The sequence below is a fragment of the Cyanistes caeruleus genome, chromosome 22 (assembly GCF_971803275.1).
Source record: "Cyanistes caeruleus chromosome 22, bCyaCae1.hap1.1, whole genome shotgun sequence".
NCBI lineage: Eukaryota > Metazoa > Chordata > Aves > Passeriformes > Paridae > Cyanistes > Cyanistes caeruleus.
The window spans coordinates 2,584,516-2,609,413 of NC_141722.1; the positions used below are offsets into that span (position 1 = coordinate 2,584,516).

Sequence of the window (24,898 nt, forward strand, 5' to 3'; positions counted from 1 at the left end):
TCAGATTAGACTGAAAGATATTTATTTAGAAACAACAGCTTTGGTATTTTAAAACCAAACAACCTGTAAGTCACTAGAAAGTGGGATGTCTTCCCCTTAGCCAAAACAAATCAATGCACAAAGTCTCAATAGGCTTAGAACAGGAAACCTGTAGATCAGCATTTCCAAGTGTATATCCAGAAAACAATTTCATTAAATTGATTTTGCACTCTACAGTCATAAAAGCTGAAAAACCTGTTATGAGAACTTAGATATCTACAGTTCAATTGACTGTTACTGAAGTGGAGGAAAAATTAACATACTCCCCCTCCCCCCCAAGCAATAAATTAAAAACTGTATACCAGAAAGGAAGTTACACTGAAGTTTTCTAGTTAACTCTCAGAAGGGAATCATCATCCTTTATTTTTCTGTAGAATTAAAAAAAAAAGAACCAGATCAAAATATCAAAGGACTTAGTACATCTTCAAGTATTTTCACCAAATGGATTACTCCTAGGGAACTGAACAGCTTACAGGGAAAGGAAACGTCTGTTACACAAGCTTCTGGGATAAACTGTTAAATCACCTTCCAAGTCTCAGACTCCTGTCATAGCAAGGCACAAAAGGATTGTTGCTTTCAAATGGTCCTTATTCTCAGCTGCAAAATTGCCAGGTGTCTTGTGCAAGTGGAGGCTGAAAGCAGGACTAAGCTCACTCGGATGTGGGGATGTTCCCATTCAGTTAATGGTACAGGTTATTTCAAGACCATCTATCTTGCTTACTGCTACGGATTCTGAGCTTCAGCTGGCTTCCACTTCTTCCCCATTTCTGGAATCAAGTTCTGCACCACCTTCATCTGAAGCAGGTCCAACAAAGAGGAGGAGCAGAGCTGTTTGCCCTGCAGTGCCCAGGAGGATGAGGTGTCAGGGCAGCCCTGGGCTGTGGCTCTGAAGCCTCTGGGCACTTCAGCGGGCAGAGTCGGGGACAGTCACCTGCAGCAACGGTTAACAAGTCACTTGGTAAAAGGCAGAAGGCAAGTCTTGGAGATGACAAAGGCAACTGGATAGACAACAGTGAAAGGACATAATTACGTAATTCCAAGGACACATTTCAGGTGTGTGTCAGGGCACAGCTATTACACAAAAACTGACATCACCTCCTAACCCCTCCCTCCCTTTGCACCGAGGTTCTGATCCTGATCAGAGGCTTTAACTGCAGCTGTCTGATACACATTTCTATCCTACCTCTTCCTAGGTTAGTTTGGCTACAAGCACCTCCCACTCAACCTTTTATTGGATCACAGGTATTCAGACCTGCTTGGGATCAGGTTTGATCTCCAGTGCTCAAAATGACAAAACCAGTGAGATGACAGGGAAATTTCCAACTCACTTTAAACACCCCATACATATCAGCTGTCAAGTTCAACACCTCCTGCTCAGCCTTAGCTATCCAAAATCCAATTTGATTTTATAATTTGGAATAACAGTACAATCTATAGCTAGAACTTTTCCTCTGACAGCTCTGTTTAAATATCTCCTTTTTTTAAAAACAAAACCTACATTTAACTCTGTTCAGCCCTCAGGAGGGAAGCCTCTGAACAGCACAACTAGCTCACACAGCAAATCCAGTCTGGTCCTGCATTTCCACTTCATATCAACACACAGACAGAAAGTCCCAGTACTAAGAGCAGAACTCACCATCTACTGCCTATTCTGTGCTAAGTTTTTACAGCAAGTAAGTTTTCCAAAGCAACTCAAAACAACTTGGGAATTCTTTACAGCCAGGTAAGATGCGTAAGAGCTTGGAGCCAGAACCTTCAACTCACAGTAAAAAGCAGTCAGTACTTTCCTTAACACAGCTTTGTTTTTTATCTGACTGGGAGAAACAGCAATTCAGCATCTTCCCAAAATGATGGCGGTGTGATTTGATGGAGGACTGCACAGTGTCTATAATATGAACATGTACCACGAGTCCCAGCAGATCAGCACCTTCACCTCAGAACACCAGCCTGCCTTTGGGTGTTCCTGTGTGACACTCAGAGCAGGCAGGCAGGTGTGCAGACCTCCACACAGCAGTACAGACAAGTACAGCAGCTCTCTCACATGCTTGCTGGTACTGAATAAGAAGCATCATCTCATGACAACTGCGGGCCTAGGAACAAGCAAAGTCCTACACTGATGTGTGGAAAAAGGACAGAAAGCTGTGTTTGCCTCCACCTGCAGCCTCACAAATGTCTAAGGACAGACAATGAGTTTATCTTTTCTAACGATTGTGAGCCCTGCTGCTCCAATCCCTGCCCTAATCCTCCTTCTTCCAAGGATTGCTTCTTTCAAGGGAGGCTGAAAATCATCACAGTCCAAGACAGAGCCTGCCCAGGCACAGCTGACACAACATCAGGCTGACAACACTCAGGGGACAGCAGCCAAAAGCAGCAGCCTTATACCTTACTCCTGAAGAGTGGCTTGGCTCCCGGCCCACAATATTCATTGTAGATGAGTTTGAACAGAAACAAGTGAAACAAAGTAATTAAGGAGGCCACACTGAACCAGAACAGGAAGGGTAAGCCTGGGTATTGCTTGGCCATGTGTTCCTCATGAGCCAGAATAGCTTTTAGGTGGAGTGTGTGTCTTAGGTCCTGCAAGTGAACCAAATCTGTTGATATATAAAGCAGTGGTGTGATGGGCTGAGTCACCATGACAGGGAAGGTATGACCCCGTGCCTCCGAGGTCAGCTCCACGGGCTCGTTCATACAGCCTGCCTCACACGCGTACAGTCTGACAGGCTTGTCCTGGAACTTCACAGACACATGCAGGAAGGGCTTTCCTTCAGCATCCAGGAGAACAGCTAAATTGATCAAGTCCTTATTGTAATGGATCCCACGTAAGGAATAGCTGTTATGAAGTACGTCAGGGTCAGCCTGAAACTGAAGATGGTTTTCTGTGAACTGCAGACCCCCAAAACTAAGCACCATTCCCTGCATCAGTCCATGCACTCCAGCTGTCACAAGACCCTTGCATCCCCGTTTCTGGAGAGTCAGCTTCCACAGGTCTGAGAGCTGCAGGATCTGGGTGACACTGGTCAGCCTTGGTGGCCACAGGTTCTCGGCGTGCATGGTGGCGTGGCCGCTGAAGCAGTGGTCAGCATAGTTCAGGCTGGCTTCAATCTTCTCCCTGTCCTCACCCCCGATGAGTGGGTCTAGCAGGGGGGCTGGCACAGTTGACAGCACGTAGTAGAGGGTCATGTTGACAGTCTCACTGGATGGGGTATGTGCATCTGTGATCTTTCTCATTTCAATCCCTGTAGCAAAAGAAAACAGCCAATAGTCAGAAATTGACTAGCAGGAAAAGAAGATCAAACATATGTTCAATATGCAGGTGTTCTTTATAACATCTAAGAAGCCTTTTCCCATAAAAACACCAAAGTGAAATGTTTCCTTGTGCTTGTCTAAGAAGATACTCTCTCTGCTACTTGGGAGTTTGAAAGGCAAGCACCTACTAATGACAAAGCTAATTTAATATACAGATGCCTTACAGGCCTGCCATCATGACTCTGCAAGAATGATCTGTCAAAAGATCACAATCTTTATATAAAGTTGTGAGTTCTACATTATTTAGTCAGCTACTCTTTTATGTAAGACATTAAAATCTTAAGAAAAAGCATCTTTGTAGAACGGCCCTTAGCTTCCATGCAGAATCTGTCTTTTATACTATCACTAAAGGTCAACTTTATTTCCAACTGACATGCAGGGCAAGTCAGTGAAGTTCCTGAAGCCACAAAAAGCAGCACACACAGAATAATGATTATAAATGTTCTTCTATCGCTTCCTATACATAGTCAGGAGTACTCTTTGTAAGATAGGCTGGGTTCCAAATCAGGAACACTGTTTTACTGTCCCAAAACCCATCAGGAAGACCAGAGCCTTCGGTGACCTCACAACAACCAGCACACTGAGCTTTCAGCCGCCCCCTAAAGCAACCCTATGGAAGCTGAACATCACTTTCCTCACCTGAAATGAACAAGTCAGACCAGGTCTGCTGGTGCTCCTGGAAAAGATCGTCCACCCCCATCTGCATCACCTCCAGCATCTCTTTCTTGGCAGCCTCCCTCAGCTTGCTGAAGGTCTCCTCCAGCCTGGAGGCCTCGATGGGCTCCGAGGTGTACACCACAGACAGCACGGTCTCGTCAAAGTGCGACTTGGGCGCGACCTGCACCCGGCTCACGAGTTTCTTGGCAGCCACCACCACCAGCACCACCTTGGGGCCGCCGGCCAGCAGCAGGCGGCCGGAGGAGAGCAGGAACTGCCGCTCCTCCACCTTCTCCAGGCTGGTGGCGAAGCGCCCGCCCAGCGCGGAGGCGGCGGCGGGGGCCGAGGCCTCGAAGGCGGCCACCCGCTCGGTGGGGTTGGCGATGCGGATGCGCTGCAGGTAGAGGTGCGGCCGGCTCCGGTGGGCCACCACCTCCTCCCGCAGCGTCACGCAGTCCCCGGAGCCGGGCCCGGTCTGGACGCACCGCACCCTCCTCACGGCCCCGTCCCGCAGCGCCGCCAGCGCCGCCCGCGCCTCGCCGCGCCCGCCCAGCGCCCTCAGCCGCACCAGCGCCGGGTACTCGGTGGCGAGCGCCGGGCCCCCGCCGGGCCCCGCGGGCCGCACCCAGAGCCGCCCGGCGGACACGTCCAGCAGCAGGAACCCATTGCCCGCCACCGCCAGCCCCGGGGGCCCGCCGGCCCCGGCCGCCTCCTCAGGCAGCGGCAGCGCATCGCCGCGCTGGGTCTGCGCCCGCCAGGCGCCCGCGGCCGCCTGAACGCAGAGGGCGGCGGGACCCCGGGGCTCGGCCCCGCGCCCCGCGCCCCGCGCCCGCGCCGCGCCCAGGTACCAGTAAGCGACGAGCAACAGCACCAGCAGCAGCAGCAGGCGCCGCGCCCAGCTGCTGGACAGCAGCCCCGGCAGCCCCTTCAGCCGCTGCTGCAGCCACATGGGCGGCGGCGGGGGAGCCCCGGCCCGGCCCTTCCCGGCCCCGGCCCCGGCCCCGCACCGGCCCTAAGCCGCCATCGCCGCCGCGCCCTGCGGCAGCTCCGCCGCGATTGACGGCGCTTTGCAGCGCTTTGCGACAGCCGCGCTCCCCGCCCCTGAGGGGGCTTGGCCGGGAGGCGCGGCCCGCTTGGATCCCCCGGAACCGCCGGGACCCCCGGCCTCAACTGCCCCGACTTCCAACTGCCCCGGCTTCAGCTGACCCGGCTTCAACTGACCCGGCTTCAAATGCCCCGGCTCCAGGTCCCCTCCCTGCTCGGGGCCCCGCCGGCTCCGGGACCCCCCGGCTCCCCTGGCTCCGGGCCCTCCCTGCCCTGCCCCGCTCCCTCTGCTGTATCGAGCAGCTCCAGCCCAGGGCCGAGGTTCTGTGTCTCCTGTCACTGCACCCATCGAAAAGGCCTGGAGCGGTGTTCAGTAATTCCCGTGGAAGTTTACTGGCTTACCGCAACTATGCGGGAAAAGAAGTTGTTTTTATCAACCTGGATCCCACTGTGTGTAAATAGAGGAACAAACTTTCTCAAGCGTCTTAGATGCGCACAGGAAGGCTTTGTATCCAGAGCAGTGTTGGAAAGAGAGAACGAGAAACACAGTTTCAAGCAAGTCAGACAGAAACACTGTGAGATAAAGTGAAACGTGAAATTCTCGACCGGGCAATGAACCAGCTCAATGACGGGAAACAGAGGAGACACGTTCTTAATTTATTCCTGCAAATGAGCTGTTTGTTTGGGGGTGAGGCATCCCAAAAGGATGGGTGAGACCCCATTCCTCGCAGGTTTCACTGCGGCTGGTGGTGTCTCAGCTTTGAGGCTGCTGGAAGAGCACAGCTCCGACCCTCCCAGTTTTTAGGAAGTTGCTGCTCCGCCTGCAGCACGTGTTGCACGTACTCACTGGAACATCTGCACCGGCAGCTGGCTCTGTTTAAAAAGACAGGCACACAGAGCAGGGCAAACACACAAACAGGGGGAAAAAATGCTGGCTTGGCATAGCTGCAGAATACAAAGCTGTCAAACAGAGACAGACTGGGTACAGTAGCATAAACAATGAGGCATTCATGATTTTGAGTGTGCAAAACCGCTTTCGTTTTAGTCTGGAGAGATTTAACTTCATTAAAATGAGAAACTCGCAAATTTAAAAATCCATGTTGAGTCACAGCTCTCAGTCTGAGGTCTGAAGGTGGAGGACTGAACAACTTTGCTGTGGCTCCTGCCTTAAACTGTTGAAACAGGCACAGATTTATCACAGGCTTTGTCTGGGCCTGCAAAGTACTGAAGAAATATAAAGTGAAAGTATGTTCTCATTTTATTTTATTTTATTTTTTTTAATTTAGGGGAACTGGCAGCTTTGCAAAAGGAAGTTTTCTGAAATCACCATCTTAAAGAGAACTAGTATTTGCTTGGGTTGTTGCCTGGAATGCTCATCACTTGAGCATGAGGACTGTTCTGTTTGCCTGGTAATTATGAGGGAATTCCTGCACTGGGGAGAAGGGAGGCAAGGAAAAGTGCTCTGAACACACTCAAGAATATTCTCATTGAACAAATAAATAGTAATGGGAATTCTCTGGGATGATACTGTTATGGATTATGGAGAATATCAGCTACTGTGTGATCCTTCTAATGTGCTTGATTTTTTTCTCCTCATGCCTTCTTGTGGGGTTTTTTTTTGTTTTGTTTTTTTTGGTTTTTTTAAACACAAATCCTGTTATATCTGTGGTTTCTGTTCATTTAGAGGGATGATTTACTGCCAGCCTCACACAGGGTCTGTGTCAGTAGTAGCTGGTGTCCTGCAGGCTCAAAATGGTTCCCCTACATCTATCTAAACCTTACATTCACTGCAGCGTAGAAGTGACCAAAAAGCAAATGTTAATTTTAAGAAGTGTAACTTTCTAAGACAGGGTTATTTTGCTTATTCTCATAGGCAGAATGAAAAAGATGCCTGGGTAAGTGATCAGGGCTACAGCAAAAAAACCCAGCACAAGGCCACAGAGATTAATGTAAGACTTAAAGATGTGTATATGGCCAGAGAAAACCAGCTAATGCAGGAAACAAAAACACTGCAGATTTTGTGTTCACCGAGGAAATATAGGAGGTGACAGGCAGGAAGAAGGTATGAAGAAGGTATTTAATAAGGCTTCCAGTTTCTAGAGCTGTGCATAACATTATAATCCATGGGATATAAATCTCCCATAAGTGTCAGCCAGCTGCAGCCCACCAGTAGCTGATCTGGTCAGAGAGTGACTCCTCTCCTCCTCCACCGGCGTTTGCTCCATGCTCCCTGGGATTCACTGCCCGCTGTCCCGGGCAAGCTCCGCTGGAGCCCGAGCCGCAGGCAGAGCCGCTGCAGCTCCGGGATCAACCCTTCGAGCTCCTCGTCTCGCCGTTCCCTCGCTTCCCACGCGGTCCCAGCCGCTCCTGCCCCGTCCCGCAGCCCCGGGCCGGCTGCCCGCCCGCCTCTCGGGGGCTGCCGGGAGGAGGAGCCGGCTCCTCCCGCTTCCTCCGCCCGTGGCGGCCGGGCGGGGCTGGTGCGTGGCACGGCTCCGTCCCGCAGGCATCGGCCGCGCTCGGGGGCAGCTCCCGGAGCGGGGAAATCGCCTCCATGGTGCCTCCGGCCGTGCTGCTGCTGTGCGCCGTGCTGGCGCTGCTCGGGGGTGGCCGTGCCTCGGAGCAGGAAGGTAAGCGGGGCTGCTCGGGGTACGGGGGGGAGCGGCTGCTGGGCGGGCACAGCCGCCGTGGGTACCGCTGCTGGCCTCCGAGTCCTGCTCTCGCTCCCAGCATTGCCAGACCCGAGCCTCAGTGTCGTGTTGTGAGCCCCTGGCTCGGAGTTCCGTGAGACAACATCATTTCATCCCATGGAGGGAGGCTCGGTCCCGTGGGTTGCATCCCACCTGGGTCAGCCCCTCCCTGCTTTTGAACTGAAGCGGTTCAAGACTCAGGGAACGGGAGAGCGTTTGATCCCAGACTGGCCACGCTGTGGCTCAAGATCAGGGATGCTCCTAAAATAGCATCAGTCTGCTTCCCCCATAAACAGCTGGCAGAAGCTCTAGAGTAGTTGGTTGAACAGCGGGGGATTAGGGCAGCTACAGAATGTCAGCAGCACTGACAAAAAGTGGTTCACACACTGTCACTGTGCCAAGAAGTTGGGATAATTATCTCTGCCTTCATTAGAGAAGTGGTAATTAGGAGGAGATTTAATCTTATTATGTAGAATGTTTCCCTTCAGAGTGTGATTCTGCTATAACTACCTTTATTATGTATGTGCATTACTTAATACAGTTAGTGTGTATCTATGGGGGTGTTGGGAGTTCTTTGGCCATAGTTCTTTGGCATAATTAAAACAAAGAATCTCTGTGCTATCCTGCCTTCCTTGCACATCCCAAATCTTCCAAAATTCTAAGTTTTTTTCCAACACTCTTAAGGTTTTAGAGTGTACTAGAGATATAAAACTGAGGGCTGGGAAAGAGAATGAGGTAAATTAGTTAGGAAGAGGGATTTGGAATTAACTGTTTTTTGAATCCATCACTTTTGGCACTGCCCAAAGAGAAAATGCCTCATCTTCCCTGTGCCTCAGCTTCCCCAGAGTAATGTGACAGTAATGATACCTGTCTTCTCTCTTGCATGTTCTTTCAGATCTCTGCAGAAGCTCTCAGCATAGTTATTTGTAGTTGATAGAATTAAAAAAAATCTTCTGTAAATGTAATACAGAGATTATATTATCCACTGTTAAATTGTGTACTGTTTCTTTTCTATTTGATCCCCATATTAATGTTATTTTCTTAGACACTATCTTAACAGGAAGTGGCACAGTAAGATTTCCCAAATCATAGCCTAGGGATAAATTCATTCCTTGTCCTAAAATGCAGCTGCAGCTGTGCTTTCCCTGTAGACTTAGGGCAGAAGTAAATAACTTCAATTTTTTTGTTACTGAACTCATCTGGTTTCTGATTTTTATTCTTTATAAAAACTCAGAAGTTTACTGAATCATTTCATTGTGTTCTTGGTTTCAGAGTTCCTGCTCCAGAACCCTTTTCATGTATAAAGCTCTAAAGCTTTCACAAAAGTGCTAAATGTTCTCTTTTATCATTCTACAGTTGGAAAAACAGGGATAGCAGGACTGGCTCGTGGTTGCATAGCAGAACCAGCAATCCAGGCCAGCTCCCCTGGTTCTGAGTGCAGTGCTTGCTTTGTTAACCACCCTGTGTTTGTATTTTGCATCCATGCCATGATTAAATGAATTTGTACAATTCCTAATTGTCAGTGTGGCCCAGGGAGCCTTTGGGCCCAGGAGGCCCAGCTTAGCAGAACAGGCTGCATTTCTGCACATGGAAATCGACTGCAAAATGGGAAACAGAGAAGCATCAATCTGTTTGGGATGTTTTGAAAAGCTTGCATGTGATGCTGAAAAAAAGAGGGTTTACTGCTCTGTCCTCAAAAGTACCTATCAGCTGCATCAGTGTTTAGCAAAATCTTTGGGAAAGAGAAGAAGGGGTTAAAGCAGAAGGAGTGGAGGCAACATAGCTCAGCACAAACTTCCAGTGCTGGGCTGAAGGAATGTCTCTTGGGATAGAAAGCTCTCACTACTGCAGAGAGTTCTTAGAACAGAAACTGAGCTTAGTGTCTCTCAGTGTGCTACCTGACAGGGAATCTGTAACTTGGAATTCTGCTGGGGATGAGAGTGGTCTATGTGCTGCTTTTTTGTGCTCCTCTGAGTTCACAAACTGCATGGGGAGAACTTTTTCTGTCTCAGAAATAGGACACTTCTTCCTGTTCTGCATGAGCCTTTAGTGTTCATCCTGTCCAGCAAACTTTTGGCAGTCAAGTCATAAACAGTGTGTGGCTTTCTTAGGGTGGCAGCATGAAAATGAATTAGTGATTTATTTAATGTGTGAGATGCCTGAGATTTTGGGCTGAAATAATTGCATAGCAGTTAGGATCCTTTCTTTCCTTCTTTCTTTCCTTCTTTCTTTCCTTCTTTCCTCCTTCTTTCCTCCTTCTTTCCTCCTTCTTTCCTCCTTCTTTCCTCCTTCTTTCCTCCTTCTTTCCTCCTTCTTTCCTCCTTCTTTCCTCCTTCTTTCCTCCTTCTTTCCTCCTTCTTTCCTCCTTCTTTCCTCCTTCTTTCCTCCTTCTTTCCTCCTTCTTTCCTCCTTCTTTCCTCCTTCTTTCCTCCTTCTTTCCTCCTTCTTTCCTCCTTCTTTCCTCCTTCTTTCCTCCTTCTTTCCTCCTTCTTTCCTCCTTCTTTCCTCCTTCTTTCCTCCTTCTTTCCTCCTTCTTTCCTCCTTCTTTCCTCCTTCTTTCCTCCTTCTTTCCTCCTTCTTTCCTCCTTCTTTCCTCCTTCTTTCCTCCTTCTTTCCTCCTTCTTTCCTCCTTCTTTCCTCCTTCTTTCCTCCTTCTTTCCTCCTTCTTTCCTCCTTCTTTCCTCCTTCTTTCCTCCTTCTTTCCTCCTTCTTTCCTCCTTCTTTCCTCCTTCTTCCCTCCTTCTTCCCTCCTTCTTCCCTCCTTCTTCCCTCCTTCTTCCCTCCTTCTTCCCTCCTTCTTCCCTCCTTCTTCCCTCCTTCTTCCCTCCTTCTTCCCTCCTTCTTCCCTCCTTCTTCCCTCCTTCTTCCCTCCTTCTTCCCTCCTTCTTCCCTCCTTCTTCCCTCCTTCTTCCCTCCTTCTTCCCTCCTTCTTCCCTCCTTCTTCCCTCCTTCTTCCCTCCTTCTTCCCTCCTTCTTCCCTCCTTCTTCCCTCCTTCTTCCCTCCTTCTTCCCTCCTTCTTCCCTCCTTCTTCCCTCCTTCTTCCCTCCTTCTTTCCTCATTATTATATGGTTTCTCCCCTCATGTACTAGAATTTGAGGGTTGTCTACATTCCTCTCTGGCAAAGCCATGTTTGTCCCCTTCTTCACTAGCAGTATGAGCCTCACCTTCTCAGAATCCATGAGTTCAGAGCTCTCATAAAGCTGCTGTGGCTCTCTGTGTGCCATCACAGAGCTAGAAACTTTAATGGCTTTAACGTATTCCCTGAGGACATACAAATTTTACTCATTTGTTTGCTCCCTATGACTGGGCTGGACACTGGAGTGTGCTGGAGGTGCAGGAATGCACTTCATATGTCTAAAAATCTGCCCTTAAAAACTGCATCTATATGGGATTCCTATTCTTTTATTTATCACTTTTTGCATGTCTAATAAATACAATTAGACCTGATCTATTGACCTCAATCTCTCTTCTCTTTTTTTATTCTGATGCAGGTAAAGGATTTAAGGAATTTCTTTGGGAATATCTTCTTTCTTCCTAACTTGGAATCTTATTTTTTACTTTTGCTGCCTTTGTTTGTTCCATCTAAAACTCCAGCTTCTAGATCCTTCTTCTCTAAGACCAGGCAGAATATCAGTTTGGGTACATGAGGGAGATACATCTGGTACATCCATTGAAAAAAATCCTTGTTCCCAAAAATGCCTGCTGAGGCCAAGAAAATGTGCTTTCAGTTTTTCCTGGTATTTTCTGATGTTTAAATCGGATGGCCAAAATTTGCATTTAAGCACTGTTGCCAGAGCTTATACAAATTCCTACTTCAGCAAAACTGTTAAGGTGAAGTATAAAATTTCATCATTGCAATGAGGAAACCAGAATTTCCACATAAAAAAATCATATTCCAGGGTACTACAGAGAAACTTTTGAAATAGGGCTTCAGGATTTAATTTTATCATTTTTAAGAGATTGAACATTAAAAGCAAGTTTGTGAGAAAAATGTAAATGAAAATTACAGCACAATTAAATTTACATTGAATATGTATGAAAAACTGGAAAATGCCTCAGGAATGCAATAGAAAATTGAAGCAGCCATGGAGAGGGAATAATAACATTTAGTCTAATTTTGGTTTTCCCTACATCCAGTCAAAGCTGAGTGACAAAAAGCAGCTCTGTGGGGAGCAGAAAGTCAAAACTGCATTAAATTAATTACTTCCAAATGGGCATTCTGTAGTAGTTCTATTTTTTATCTTCAAGTTTAATTTCTTTTGTATTCTGTGTGAGAGAATAGAATTGTAGCTTTCACTAGCAAGGCAAAAAAAACTCACTTAATACATTTTATTTCCTTTTTTCTAGCTCTGAACTCAAGCACTAAAATTGTATCTCTCATTTTATACCCGCAATCAAGTTAGGTGTGGAACAGCAGGTTGTGGAAACAACACAAGCTGAGTATCTCTTGTGCTTTCCCCTGTGTGCAGAAAAGCTGCTGGTTCTGACTGTTGCCACCAAGCAGACTGAAGGATTCCAAAGGTTCAGAAGATCAGCCCAATTCTTCAACTACAAAGTCCAGGTGATGTCTAGCAGCTTCCATGGTGGTTGGTCAAAGGGAATTTCAAATTGTGGAATGGATAAGACTTGGGATTAAATAAAAGCTCAAGAGAGGACGCACACCTCCTCAAGTGGAAAAGTACCATGAGTGGGTCATTTCTGCAGTATCCTGAGTGTTGGTTTGGGATGAGATCCATAACTCCTGCTCAAGGGAGCCTCGTGGCCCTTTCCCATTGCACTGCCAAGACACACATGAGCATGCTTCTGTCCCTGTGGCTAGGAGTGCTTTGTCACTGTGCTATGTTGTGACACTGACTGTCAAGCCCAGAGGCTGAATCAAAGCCTGCCTAGTCCATTTGTCCTGGGGCTGTTATTTTTGCCGTGATTTGCACTGGGAGTTATTAGGACCAGTAAGTTTGTGGGTTCTGGCTCTTTCCTGTGAGCCTTGCTGGGAAAGTGCCCTGCTGAGGTGACCCTGTGCCTGTCGCTGTGCAGGTGCTGGGGCTGGATGAGGAGTGGCAGGGTGGAGATGACCAGCAGCCAGCTGGAGGTGGGCAGAAGGTCCGTCTCCTGAAGTCAGCTCTGAAGCAGTATGAGGATCAGGAGGACTTGATCATCCTTTTTGTAGAAAGGTAATGGTTGCAAAGAATTTGCCATGAACTGAATCTTACAGCTGTTTGGACAAGTTCTCACTGAGAACTGTGAAATCAATTGCTTTTGGAAAGTGTGTCCAGATCTCTGGGTTTTTTTCCCTGAATGTTCTGTAGTTTCCTGGGAATCACTCAGAGCTGCATCCGTGGCAGTTGGGGAAGTCTGACCCGAATAGGCTGGTGCCAATTCCTACATGAAGTTGATAGCATTGTACCCGATTCCGCCACAGTGGAATTTGGCTGCCTCTATTTGCAGAGAATGAACAGACAATTCCTATAGAACTAGGCAGGCCTTTCTTACCAGAGTTATTTGTTTTATAAGGTGAAGTGGGCTGCAGCATATCCTGAGAGCCAAGAATTAGTCTGCCAGAGAGGTAATGAGAGAAAAGGATGGGTTGGAGTGTCAGTGTCTTTCCATATACCCAGCATAAGACTACACTTTAAGTAGTTGCATTACAAAAAATGTAATACTGTTAAACAGGAAAAGGAAAGGGATTCCCAAAGAATTAGCTGTTTCTAAAAACTTATCATTGACATGTTTTTCTGACTCCATTCCTTTTGTCCTTTTTGTCTGTCTCTTCCTCCAGCTATGATGTACTCTTTGCTTCAGGCCCCGCAGAACTGCTGAAGAAGTTCAAACAAGCCAAGAGCAAGGTGGTTTTCTCAGCAGAGAATTACATCTATCCTAACAGAAAATTGGAAGCCAAGTATCCTCAGGTGCGAGATGGAAAACGCTTCCTAGGTTCTGGAGGTGAGACACAGAGCTTGCTGTCAGCTTTCTCCTCCTGTATCATCTGTGGGAGAAGTGGCAAAGCAAACTGAAAGCTGCTCTGCAGCAGCACAGGGTGTAGTGAGATTTCATCTGAGAGAAGTGAAAGTACATGTATACAAGAGTACTTCCATTTTTTGGTCATCTGGGTTGAAAAACCTCCTCATACTTATTCCCACAGGTTTCATAGGTTATGCTCCAAACCTGAAGAAGCTTGTGGAGGAGTGGAAAGGACAGGATGATGACAGTGACCAGCTCTTTTATACAAATATCTTCTTGGATCCAGAAAAAAGAGTAGGTGTATCTAGATTCAGATTCTGGGTTTCTGAAAATTTGCATTCTAGCCATTTTCTATTATCAGCAGTTTTTATATTTAAGCATAAAATGTGAATGGGAAGAGAAGTGTCTGAAAACAAGTCTTCCTGGAGGCTCATACCAGTATCTGTAGGTGCTGGTGTTTAAAGCCATTAAATGTGGAGGAACTAACCAGCCTCCTCCCAGGGGATGTGAAACTGCAGAGTGCAGTGCTGACTTAGAGATGTCCACTGAAGTAGATTTTAGGAAAATGCCATGTAACATCCTACAGGAGCCTGGAATGGACCCTGGAAGCAGCATTGTGATTCCAGCACTGGCCAGATCATCCAGTCCACAGGTCATTCTGGTTCTGCTGTCCTTGCCCAGTTGTGCATTACAGAGGCCAGTCTGTCCCTGGGGACAGGCCAAATGCATGGAGAACTCAAACTGTAACAGTAATGTACAAATCAAGAGGGAACATTTGAAATAAGGAACTGCTATCAGACTAATTAGAGACTTGCAATTTTATACCAGCAAGGCTGGTAGAAAATTTAGAACAGCTGGACATTTTTAGTTCCCCAAATCTGAGCATAGCCTGTGACACTTTAACATGAACAGTCCCTTTAAAGTTCTGATCTGCAGTTCTGGCCCTGTGCCATGCAAGGGCTGAGTAATTCCTCTGACTTGGCACTCAGACAGCGGATGTTAGCACCCTGCTGCCCTTTCCAGTAGTCTGTCTTAATAGAAGCCTGCAGGGACACAGAATTATGTTAGGTCAGAGCTGCATTTTAGTCCCACTCAGTCAGAGTGTGACTTGCTGCAGGGGATAAAAACAAAGATTGCACAAGCTGATCTTGCACCTTACTGTCCTCTGGTTTGACACTGGTACCTGGGGCAGTGCTTGGGGTCACACTTGCCCTGTGGATAGAAGGCAGGAAACTTCTCACAGCAGATGGTTTTGCTGTCTGGCATTCCTGTGTGTTATATGTCTTGTGGGGTTTATATGACTGTGTGTAACTCTGCTTCATTTGTATGATGCAGATTTATTGACACACCCATAGCAGCTTTAAAAGGGAGGGAGAGGGGGTTTGCAGTTTTGCCTAAGAGAATATATTTAATTTGTTCTAGAAAATGGTGAATTGTCCCAGATTTGAATGAAAATGATGATTATTATGTTTTAGGCTTCAGAGTTTGGAGAGTTTGCAAATGACTATAGGAATAGGATATATTTGACTGAGCATGGGGTCTGTTGCATGTAAAGAATGGATGCCTTTTGTGTTCTAATTAAGGTTATTTATCTAATTCTTTTAAAGGAAAGTATCAACATCAGTCTAGACCATAGAAGCCGGATCTTCCAAAACCTAAATGGAGCATTAGGTGAGATGAAAGAAGGAAGCTCATTTCTCCTTGGAATGCAACTTGTGTGTTGACACCAGAAATAAAGTTATGGCCAAAGGGATTGTATTTCAGAAATGGCTGTCCTCACAGGAAAAGCTTCACTAAGAGTCTCTGGCAGAGTTCTGGGATTTGTTTGTAATTCCCCTGTGACCAACTATGTTCTCATTGCAATTCCTTCTCCACTTCAGGGAATGCAGGTCAGGTTTTTCATCTCACACCTCCTTGCCACTTTGATCTCCAGGCATGTCGGATTGCATTAGCCTTGGGGATTGAAACTGGGAGGGACTTCCAGTGCAAGTAATTACACACAGCCCTGCCTAGGGCTTGCCTCTCTTTCCGCTTCAGATCCATGCTGGAATGCCATGGGAGGTGAGAAGCGGCCAGATATCTCTGTGAACACTCACTGATTGTACCAGGCTTCTGACCTGACCTGCTGATTGATTTTGCTAGTCCTGGCAAGAGAGATTCACTTCTCTCCTGGCAATGCTGTCTAATGTTTTTAGTCTTGCTCCATTCCATCTTTATTCTGGTCAAGTAAAAAGTGATAATGGCAGTGTAGTTTTTGGCTCCTGTGCTCATTATATCCACGATAGACTGCAGCTTGTATCTGTGATAGTCTTTTTTCCAAAGGATTTTGTATGGTTGTGTTGAGGCAACATTCTGGATGGTCTCTGCCAGGAGGATGGACTTTTGTAATGGGGTGACAAAGAGAGACATCGGGTGCATACTTAGGTGAGAAGGGCAAGTCCTCCCATCAGTAGCTGTCCCTGTCATCAGTAGCTGTTCCTCACTGCACAGTCAATGCCAGTTTTGAAAGAATCTTTCAGTATGGCTCCTGCCAGTTCCCAGTCATTGTCCAGCTTCCCAGCCATCCTCCTGTTACTTCTCAGGATCATTCTGAATGTTTTTTTTCTCCTTTAAAGATTTGGTCCATAGCTTTTAAACTACTTGTGCACTGTTATCCATTGTCCACACTTTCATCTTCCATCAGTCTTTCTGTATAAAAGGCATTGTGATTCTAATTATCAATAAAAGCCTTAACAAGATACAATGTCATTTCCAGATGAGATAGTTATGAAGTTTGAAAACTCCCGAGTGAGAGCAAGAAACTTGTTATATGACACTCTGCCTGTGGTGATCCATGGAAATGGACCCACCAAGGTAAGTGGACTGTCCTGAGAGAAAGATTTGGTCTCTTTTTGTTGCAAAGTGATCTTTTGGGCTCAATGGATCAGGTTTCTGCCTCTACATAAGACTTTCCCTATGTGCATTTACATTTGAGAGACGATAAGCAGCCCAGGCCCATAGCAGCAAGATGGATCTGGTTCCAAGACCCACATGTAGTTGGACCCTCAGGCTGTCATGCTTTTCAGATTCTTTAGCTCACTGAGAATGTAAACAAAGCTGAAACGTGATCCCACAAAGAAATTCCCCTGCCCTGTAATGCATAATCTGGCAAATTGCCTTTTGCAGCTGCAGCTGAACTACCTGGGAAACTACATTCCTCAAGTATGGACATTTGAGACTGGCTGCACGGTGTGTGATGAAGGTCTGAGAAGCCTCTCAGGGTTTAAGGTAAGGCTGCTGTGTCTATTCAAAGCTCCCAAACCAAGTCTTAAAATTGTTATGTGTCTGATGTGAAACATGACTCACCACTTGTCTCCTCTTGTCCCTGAATGTAGGATGAGGCATTGCCAATGATTCTGATAGGCATTTTCATTGAGCAGCCCACCCCGTTCCTCTCTCAGTTTTTCCTACGGCTTCGTAACCTTCATTACCCAAAGCAAAGAATCCAGCTCTTCATTCACAACCATGTAAGTGAAATTGGCTTGTGATAGTCTTAGGAAATGTGGGGAAAATGGTCACCTCATCCTCTACTCTAGGCACTTTTGCAACCTTGGGCTAGACTTCCAAGCTGTGTAATCACAGTACTTATCTGCAGTGACACCCATCCAGCTGCAAACATGTGGAAGTGGTCTTTAGAGCTGTGCCTGACTACTCATTTTCAAGAACAGGAGGCTGAGTGGCCTGGATGAGTCCATCTTACCTGTTTTTCCTTAATTTTGGAATAGGAGGAACATCACTTGATGGACGTGGAGTCTTTTGTAGAAGAGCACGGCAAAGAATATCTCGCTGTCAAATTGATTGGACCAGATGATGAGGTGGAGAATGCTGAGGCACGTAACTTGGGCATGTAAGTGAAGAGCCCATACATGATAGCCAGCAGAGATAGCTGAGATGTCCAAACTAAGACATCTGTTTTTCCTGAGCATCCCTGTCGAGTGGTTGCTCTTCTTTTCTCAGTCACCCTTTCAGTTTTCCTAGCATTAACTCTGATTCCCTTATATATTGGGAAAAATCAGCTTCCATACCAGCTCACTTTGTAGTTTCAGAAACAAAGTTCTCACTACTTTGTTCTGACAGGATAGCCCTGTATCTCCCACCCTCATCTACATACCCAGCCACAGAGCACAAAGGATATGTACCTATATCTCTGAAGAGGAGGAGTGTTGTAGCAAAACTAAGAATTAGTGGGAAAATATCTTCCTGTATGTGATCAGGAGGTTTGAGCTCAAGTGTGGATTTGGGCCAGCTGTAAATGGGAACTCTTCAGTTTGAGCTGAGGAAACAGTTTGTTAAATGTGATTTTGGCTGTGTCTCAGTGTTTGCTATTGGACACTGAATCTGATCTGCTTGTACCATGCTGTCCCTCTGGGTTGTTACATTAAACCAAACTTGTCTGAGCACCCAGAAGACCTTTAGAGTACAAGCTGAAGGAATTCTTGGTGCTCTGTCCTTTGTCTTTCTCTGGTTTAGGATGTGACTTTCCTTTTCTCTGGCTGTAGGGATTTGTGCAAGAAGGATCCTGACTGTGACTATTACTTCAGCTTGGATGCTGAGGTAGTTCTGAAGAACACAGAGACCCTGAGGATCCTGATTGAACAGAACAAGTGAGTTCTTTGGTCTGAGCAATGCTTACTGGTCATCTCACGTAAGGAATTCAGTGCACATCCCTGAGATGTGTGGGGAACCAGGAGAGCTGTGCCAGAGATGGGATGTTAGCCAAACACCTCTTATGTGGATTTATTTATTTTTTTCTCACTGTCTCTACTGGATTTTAGGCAGGGGATGTAAATCATCCTTAGCTTTGTTTTTTATAGTCACTAGAACAAACTGGATTCTAACAGACCCTGGTGCAGGGTGCAGTTAGAGAGGAGATTGGGACCGTATTTACCCTTATGTGGCATTTCATTCCAACAGAGTTAACAAAACAGCAACTCTGTGAGGGAGGAAATAGCTCTTAGAGTGCTGTGGTTTGTAAATATTTTCCTTTTCTTCCTGTGGTAACATCCTGCCCTGCAATTCCTTTTACTTTCCTGCTTCCAGGATGGTGATTGCCCCCCTGGTAAGTCGTCACGAGAAGCTGTGGTCCAATTTCTGGGGAGCACTGAGCCCTGATGGGTACTATGCCCGCTCAGAAGATTATGTGGATATTGTTCAAAGGCAGAGAGTGTGAGTATGCAAAGAGAGTTGTTCATTGATGTAATCCCTCCAATGTAAAGCTTGCAATCATCAAACTGATATCAAAGAACCAGAGAGCACAAGTGGTTTTGTGTATAGGACAGGAAAAGGAGTCTCTGCTCCCATTTGGAAGCTGCTTTATGTTCTCCCCTGAGCAGAGACAATAATGTACTTGGGGCAGATTTTCTTATGATCACAGTAAGGGTTTGAGAGTGCTGACTGCTGAAATCATCTCATCTTACTCATGTCATGTTTTCCCACCTGGGGATTATAGTTAGTGTGATGCTTAAAATCCTGTAAAGTGCTGTTTAATTTCTGTCAGATAAATCTTTAGGAAGTACCAGGTGATCCTTGAATGGAAGATTCACAAAATAGAACTGTTGATTCATTCATACACTTGAGGGACACTTTTTTATAGGCCATTGTGTGTGCAATAAACACTGGAAATCAGCTTATGCACTTTTGGCTGGTTCAGTTTCTTTAAATTACTGGAAAAAATATGTTGATCTCTCTGGGAAGAGATTCAAGCCATTAATTATGTCCCTAGCAAAAACACACAGTAGCAATTAATTGCTTTCACAGTGGACTAGCATTTGTGCAGCTTAAAAGCTGTGGGCAATATAAGTGATTTTTTCTGGAATGCCAATCTCTTTTGGTATGGTTTCTCCCTACTGTTCTGAGTTGGCTCATTTAGGCAAGCCTGGCTGATGCTGCAGTGCTGTCTGTCATCCTGTCAAGTCCAGCAGTATCTATCTTGGTGCTATTTCAAGTCTCACTTCTCTTCCTCTGTGTTTCAGTGGACTTTGGAATGTTCCCTACATCAGCAGTGTTTACATGGTTAAAGGCAAGGCCCTGCGCTCGGAGCTTGAGCAGGGAGATCTGTTCCACAGTGGCAAGCTGGATGCTGACATGGCTTTCTGCCACAACGTTCGGAATCAGGTCAGTCAAGGAGAGGCTGTCAGGGGAGAGCTGTGTGCCAGGGTGAAGGGTACAGGATTAAGTAGTTTAAGGCATTCAGCTCTGCCAGGGCAGGAACTGGTACTAGTCAGTACAGTGTAGACTTTGGAACAGCATGGGATTTCTGTCTGGCTGTGAAACCATGTGTAGCTATGGACCACTAAATGTGGATAACATTTTTGTTCTTGGTCCTTTTCAGGACTGCTCTAAATGGGATTTGACAGGGTAAGAGGGAAGACCCTAATTTCACAGCTGCTGCTTTCCTCTGCTTCCAGCCCTGGCTGACAGGACACAGAATCACTGTCTCTGCCTGTAACCTTTCAGAGTTGCTCATATCCAGGGTGGAAATAAAACTGAAAGCCCACAGGAGAAAGAATGAATAAATGAACAGCTTGGAGAACGATCCAGTGCTTGGTTTCACGGTGGCTCTCAGAAATATGAGGCCTTTATTATTTCTCTTTGTCCTGCAGGGAGTCTTTATGTACCTGACAAATCAGCATCAATTTGGACACATACTCTCCCTGGAGAATTACCAGACAAGTCACCTCCACAATGACCTCTGGCAAATATTCAGCAATCCTGAGGTGAGATAACCTGCATACTCAGAAGGCCCAGCAATGTGGAAACACTTGATATCAGCTTCACCACTACGGGAAGTCCAGGCTTTGTAATAATGATGTCTTTCAGGTGGGATGAGGAGCACAGGCACACAATTTAAAGAGAACATATTTTTGGGATTCTTAACATATGGATCTTCAAAACCTGTGAAATAGTGCTTGCATGAGTGCCTGGCCTTTTACTACCTCTTTAAGCAGGGGTCTCACAGAAATTACTGGTTTGCTTATCTTCTAATTGCAGGACTGGAGAGAAAAGTACATCCATGAAAACTACACAGCAGCTCTGAAAGGGAAATTGGTAGAAATGGTAAGAAAACATCACTCTTATCCATCAGAACAGGAGATAAGCTCTAGGACAATAGTTTATCATCGTTATTGTAATTCTGAGAAATAAGCAATTGAGCACAGGAAACATGACCTTGAAAGTACTTTTAGAACTAAATCATTCTCCTAGAAGTACATCTCCACTCTCTTAAGTAGAAGTAAGGCACATAAGTCAGAAGACAAATTTCTATCCTCACTATTTTAGTTTCCTTCACCTTACTCGGTCTATACTCAGTTTAGCCTTACTTTTTTTGCCTCAAGCACCTGTCCTTGTTTCTGCTGTTCTCACCTGTCTGCTATCTGCAGCCCTGCCCAGATGTTTACTGGTTCCCCATATTCACTGACACTGCCTGTGATGAGCTGGTGGAAGAAATGGAACATTATGGCCAGTGGTCCACAGGTGACAACACGGTAAGTAAAAGCAAGAGCTCTTTTGAGTTCTGGGCCACACCATTTTCTGTGCATATCTGGTGATAGCAGTGCCTCCTGTGGGAAGGCATTAGATCCTGAATTAAAGCAGAAAAGTAGAGACAATACTTGAATTTTGCTCCTGATTAACTCTGATTTTTCCCCGAGTTCTTTTTTGTGTCCTATGAGGTTCCAGCCTCTTTGATGGTAACATTATTTCCCTTAGGGTTTAATGATGTTTTGAAATGAGCTTTCCATCCTTCAAATTCTGATAAACAAACATAATATTTATTTGTAGTTACCAGGAACAAGTACTTTTCATTCCTGAACTCCAAGGTTCACATCCTTATGAGTATTTCTGTTGAATCTATTTCAGGACAGCAGAATACAAGGAGGATATGAGAATGTCCCTACTATTGACATACACATGAACCAAATTGGCTTTGAAAGAGAATGGTATAAGTTTCTTCTGGACTATATTGCACCTATCACAGAGAAACTGTACCCAGGATACTACACCAAGGTATGTCCACCTTAACAGCAAAACTCGTGGTCAGCTCAGCACCTCCTCCAGCTGCAGCTTTATGATAAGACTGCCAGAATCCTCCAGTAATACACACACTATTTCAATATTTATTACAGAGGAGCTGACCCTGCAGTGTGACATAAGTATGTGCATTAGGAAACACACAATTCCTCAATGACATTCTTCTGCCTCATTTTTGCCTTTCTCCTTTAGCAGTGGGATGCAATTTCAGTGTTACAGCCTGCCCCTGCAGCTCAGGAGCCACAGACCACCATAGCCCTCTAACAGAGTGCACACTGTTCTTCTCTCTCAGACCCAGTTTGAACTGGCCTTTGTGGTTCGCTACAAACCTGACGAGCAGCCATCCCTAATGCCCCACCACGACGCCTCCACCTTCACCATCAACATTGCCTTGAACAGAGTTGGCATTGACTATGAGGTGAGTGTCTGCCAGGGGGTCAGGAGTGCAGCACAGCACCTGGAGCAGCTGAAAACCCTTCCCTGATCCATATCAGGCTCCTTACACTAAGGATTACAATTGGCTTAGGCTAGGAAAGAGATTTCTGAATGCATGACAACACAGGGGGCTCCCCAAGCACCTTGTCACACTTTCAGAAGGAAGGGACCCCTTCCCTGAGGTGCTTTTTCCAAGCTGATGAGTCTCTTGTGTTCCCACCAGGGAGGAGGCTGCCGGTTCCTGCGCTACAACTGCTCCATTCGAGCTCCACGGAAAGGCTGGACCCTCATGCATCCAGGACGCCTGACCCACTACCATGAAGGTCTTCCAACCACCAAGGGAACCCGCTACATCGCAGTGTCCTTTCTTGACCCCTAGAGTTCTGCTTCCCAGGAAGGACCTTTCCCTGGCCCTGCTCACTGCTGACTTTGAGTGTCAACAGGGAATGCTGCTGAGAGTTTCTAAGGCATTGTTCAAATATTTGGATTTGATTTTTGTATGATTTTTAACGTGATTTTTAACTGATATTCTAAGACTCCGCTACTGGAAGATCTCCCTCTCTGATACTGCAGGTAATATCTAGGAATATTGCTGTAGAAGTCCAAAGGAGATTTTGTGCCTTCATTTTTGATTCTGCTCTACATCCACTCTTTCTTGAAAGTGCCATTTACTTGAAGATTCATCAGTGATTGAATTGCTTTAAAAAAATGCTTTTTTGGACCAGAAATCCAGCTTTTTGGAGGCAAGTTACAAGCTGGAAACCTGTTTTCATCCACAGAATTTTTATGGTACTGGGTGTTAGACAATAATTCCTGGACATTATTCCAAATATAAACCAATCAGGGAGCTGACTCCAGGAGTCATAAGAGTTAAGTGTCACACCAAATGAAACTGAGTTGGAAGAGCCTGAAGATCATCTGATTCCTTACCTCTTTGCTGTCTTTGCAAGCAAATCAACAAAGTTCAAAGCAACAGCAGTGGCAACATAGGTGCTTCTGGTTAGCTAAAGGAAGGTCCTCTGATGATGCTTTACCTCTGGGATTGGACTGAAGAGATAAAAGACCCTACCTTCTGTTCCTCCAGCTAAGAGCAACAGACATACCCACACAAATTCAGGCCATGTCAGTATGTAATTTAATCAAGTAGATTAAATTTAAGAAAGGGAAGGCTGGGAACAGCTGCATCAATCAGGAGGGCTTCACTGCAGAATTGTCTCTGTTCTATACCATGTTACGATAGTCAAAACACAGATCAGTCTCTGGATAACAACCCAGAGGTCCCAGTGGTCTTTGGTGGCCTCATTCCTCTTGTCAGAGATTGTTTTAATAATTTTCTTTGATGGGCCATTCACATTAGATGGAAGAGCTGTTCTCTGTCTCTTAGAGGAAATAATTATTCAGTGTTTCTATTATTTGAGATTGAAAACCAAAACACTACGTTGCAGAAACTTCTCCAGTGGGGTCAAGGCTGATAGAAATGGGTGACTGGGAAGTGCTGAGAGATTGTGGTAAACCAGTAGGTGTAAAAATACGTCTAGACTAGACCTGTGGTTAGAAGGGGAAGGGGCAGAAATCTTTTCTGCCTGTGCCTGTGAGATACCTGTTCTGTTTTTCAGACACTATTATGCCAGACTAGTGTGTTTCACAAGCAATAAATTCATAGCATGATTGTCCTTTGGGGAAAAAAAAAAAAAAATTAATCTGCCTTTTAGTTGTCTGTCTCCAGCTTCTCTGCCTGAAAGTCAGGGTAGAGCCCTTCTTCTGGGATGGGTCATTCTAATGGGGGCAGAATAGCTTTAGACATGTTTAGGAGTTCTGGCAGGAGCTGTACACAATTTTGAAATGTGCCTGAGGAAGGGGACATTCAGCTTTCCCCACTTTCCTTCACCTTTTTAGGTCTGTTTCAAAGCCACACACTCTCCATGCCCAGGAGAGAAAAATCCAGGCAGGGGCAATCATTTGAGAAGCAAAACTGTACTAAGCCCTGCGAAATCTAGAACTGTCTGTTATCAAACGAAGGGATTGATAAGCCAGTCGTCGAGATGTCCAAAATGTGTATTACGTATTTATTCAGCAGCAGGGTTGTTTGGGTTTTTTTTTTTGTTGTTATTTTGTTGTGTGTTACCTCGGGCCGGTTCGGAGCTGAGCGTTAACGAGCTGTACGGTTTGAGCGTGGGGAACTCGCATTAAACCCTTTCCCCTCACACGGTCTGTGGCTTCTGTTCCTGAGGCGCGCCCAGGCCGCCGCCGCCCGCCATGACACCCCGGAACTACACCTCCCAGCGTGTCCCGCGCGCGGCGCGCGGCGATGACGTAACGTTCCCGCGCGACGGCGCCGCGGAGTGACATGGCGGCTGTGTGGGAGCGGCGGTGAAGGTGAGCCCCGGGCGGGGCCGGGTTGGGCCGAGGGGACCCGAAGCTGCTCCAGGCCGGACCAGTCTCTCTGAGGGTCGCCTCCGGAGAAGCAGGGATAGGGATAGGGACAGGGACAAGGGCAGGGACGGGTGAGTGTCGGACCCTCTGGGGCAGGGTCCTAAGGGGGGGCGAGGCAGGTAGGAGGAGGGCGCTTCCCGCCCTTTTCTGCCGCCCCGAGGGCTGAGGGAGAGGCGGTGTCCGTCCGGAGCGTCAACCTAGCGCATTCTCTGGGCACCGGGATGGCGGGGAAGCACAGCCCAGAGCATCCCTGGGCATACCGGGATGGCGG

At 46.4% G+C, this 24,898-nt stretch overlaps 3 protein-coding genes across 6 annotated transcripts in view; 2 read left to right on the forward strand and 1 right to left on the reverse strand.

The window, feature by feature from the left end:
• KIAA2013 (KIAA2013 ortholog) lies at positions 1-4,951 on the reverse strand. Its single transcript, XM_023940600.2, has 3 exons — positions 3,985-4,951; positions 2,422-3,275; positions 1-970 (listed from the first exon to the last, which is right to left on the reverse strand). Exons 1-3 carry the CDS (start codon positions 4,949-4,951, stop codon positions 944-946), a joined length of 1,848 nt encoding a protein of 615 aa, XP_023796368.2. The 3' UTR covers positions 1-943.
• On the forward strand, positions 4,777-24,398 carry PLOD1 (procollagen-lysine,2-oxoglutarate 5-dioxygenase 1). The gene is made up of 20 exons (XM_086860313.1): positions 4,777-6,455; positions 6,920-7,673; positions 12,204-12,295; positions 12,769-12,905; positions 13,511-13,674; positions 13,874-13,986; positions 15,300-15,363; positions 16,448-16,545; positions 16,858-16,959; positions 17,067-17,198; positions 17,457-17,578; positions 18,231-18,335; positions 18,772-18,897; positions 19,704-19,845; positions 20,334-20,447; positions 20,722-20,787; positions 21,111-21,215; positions 21,589-21,735; positions 22,052-22,177; positions 22,418-24,398. The coding sequence occupies exons 2-20, from the start codon at positions 7,598-7,600 to the stop codon at positions 22,571-22,573; spliced, it is 2,187 nt and encodes a 728-aa protein (XP_086716439.1). The 5' UTR covers positions 4,777-6,455; positions 6,920-7,597; the 3' UTR covers positions 22,574-24,398.
• The window catches only part of MFN2 (mitofusin 2), a 12,325-nt gene continuing 11,626 nt past the window's right edge, over positions 24,200-24,898 (forward strand). For 2 of the 4 annotated variants that reach the window (XM_086860311.1, XM_086860309.1), the window contains exon 1: positions 24,479-24,698. The gene's annotated coding sequence lies outside the window, so the exon portion shown is untranslated. Of the gene's footprint in view, positions 24,699-24,898 lie in introns of all 4 variants that reach the window. The other 2 variants (XM_086860308.1, XM_086860310.1) reach the window with 2 other exon arrangements.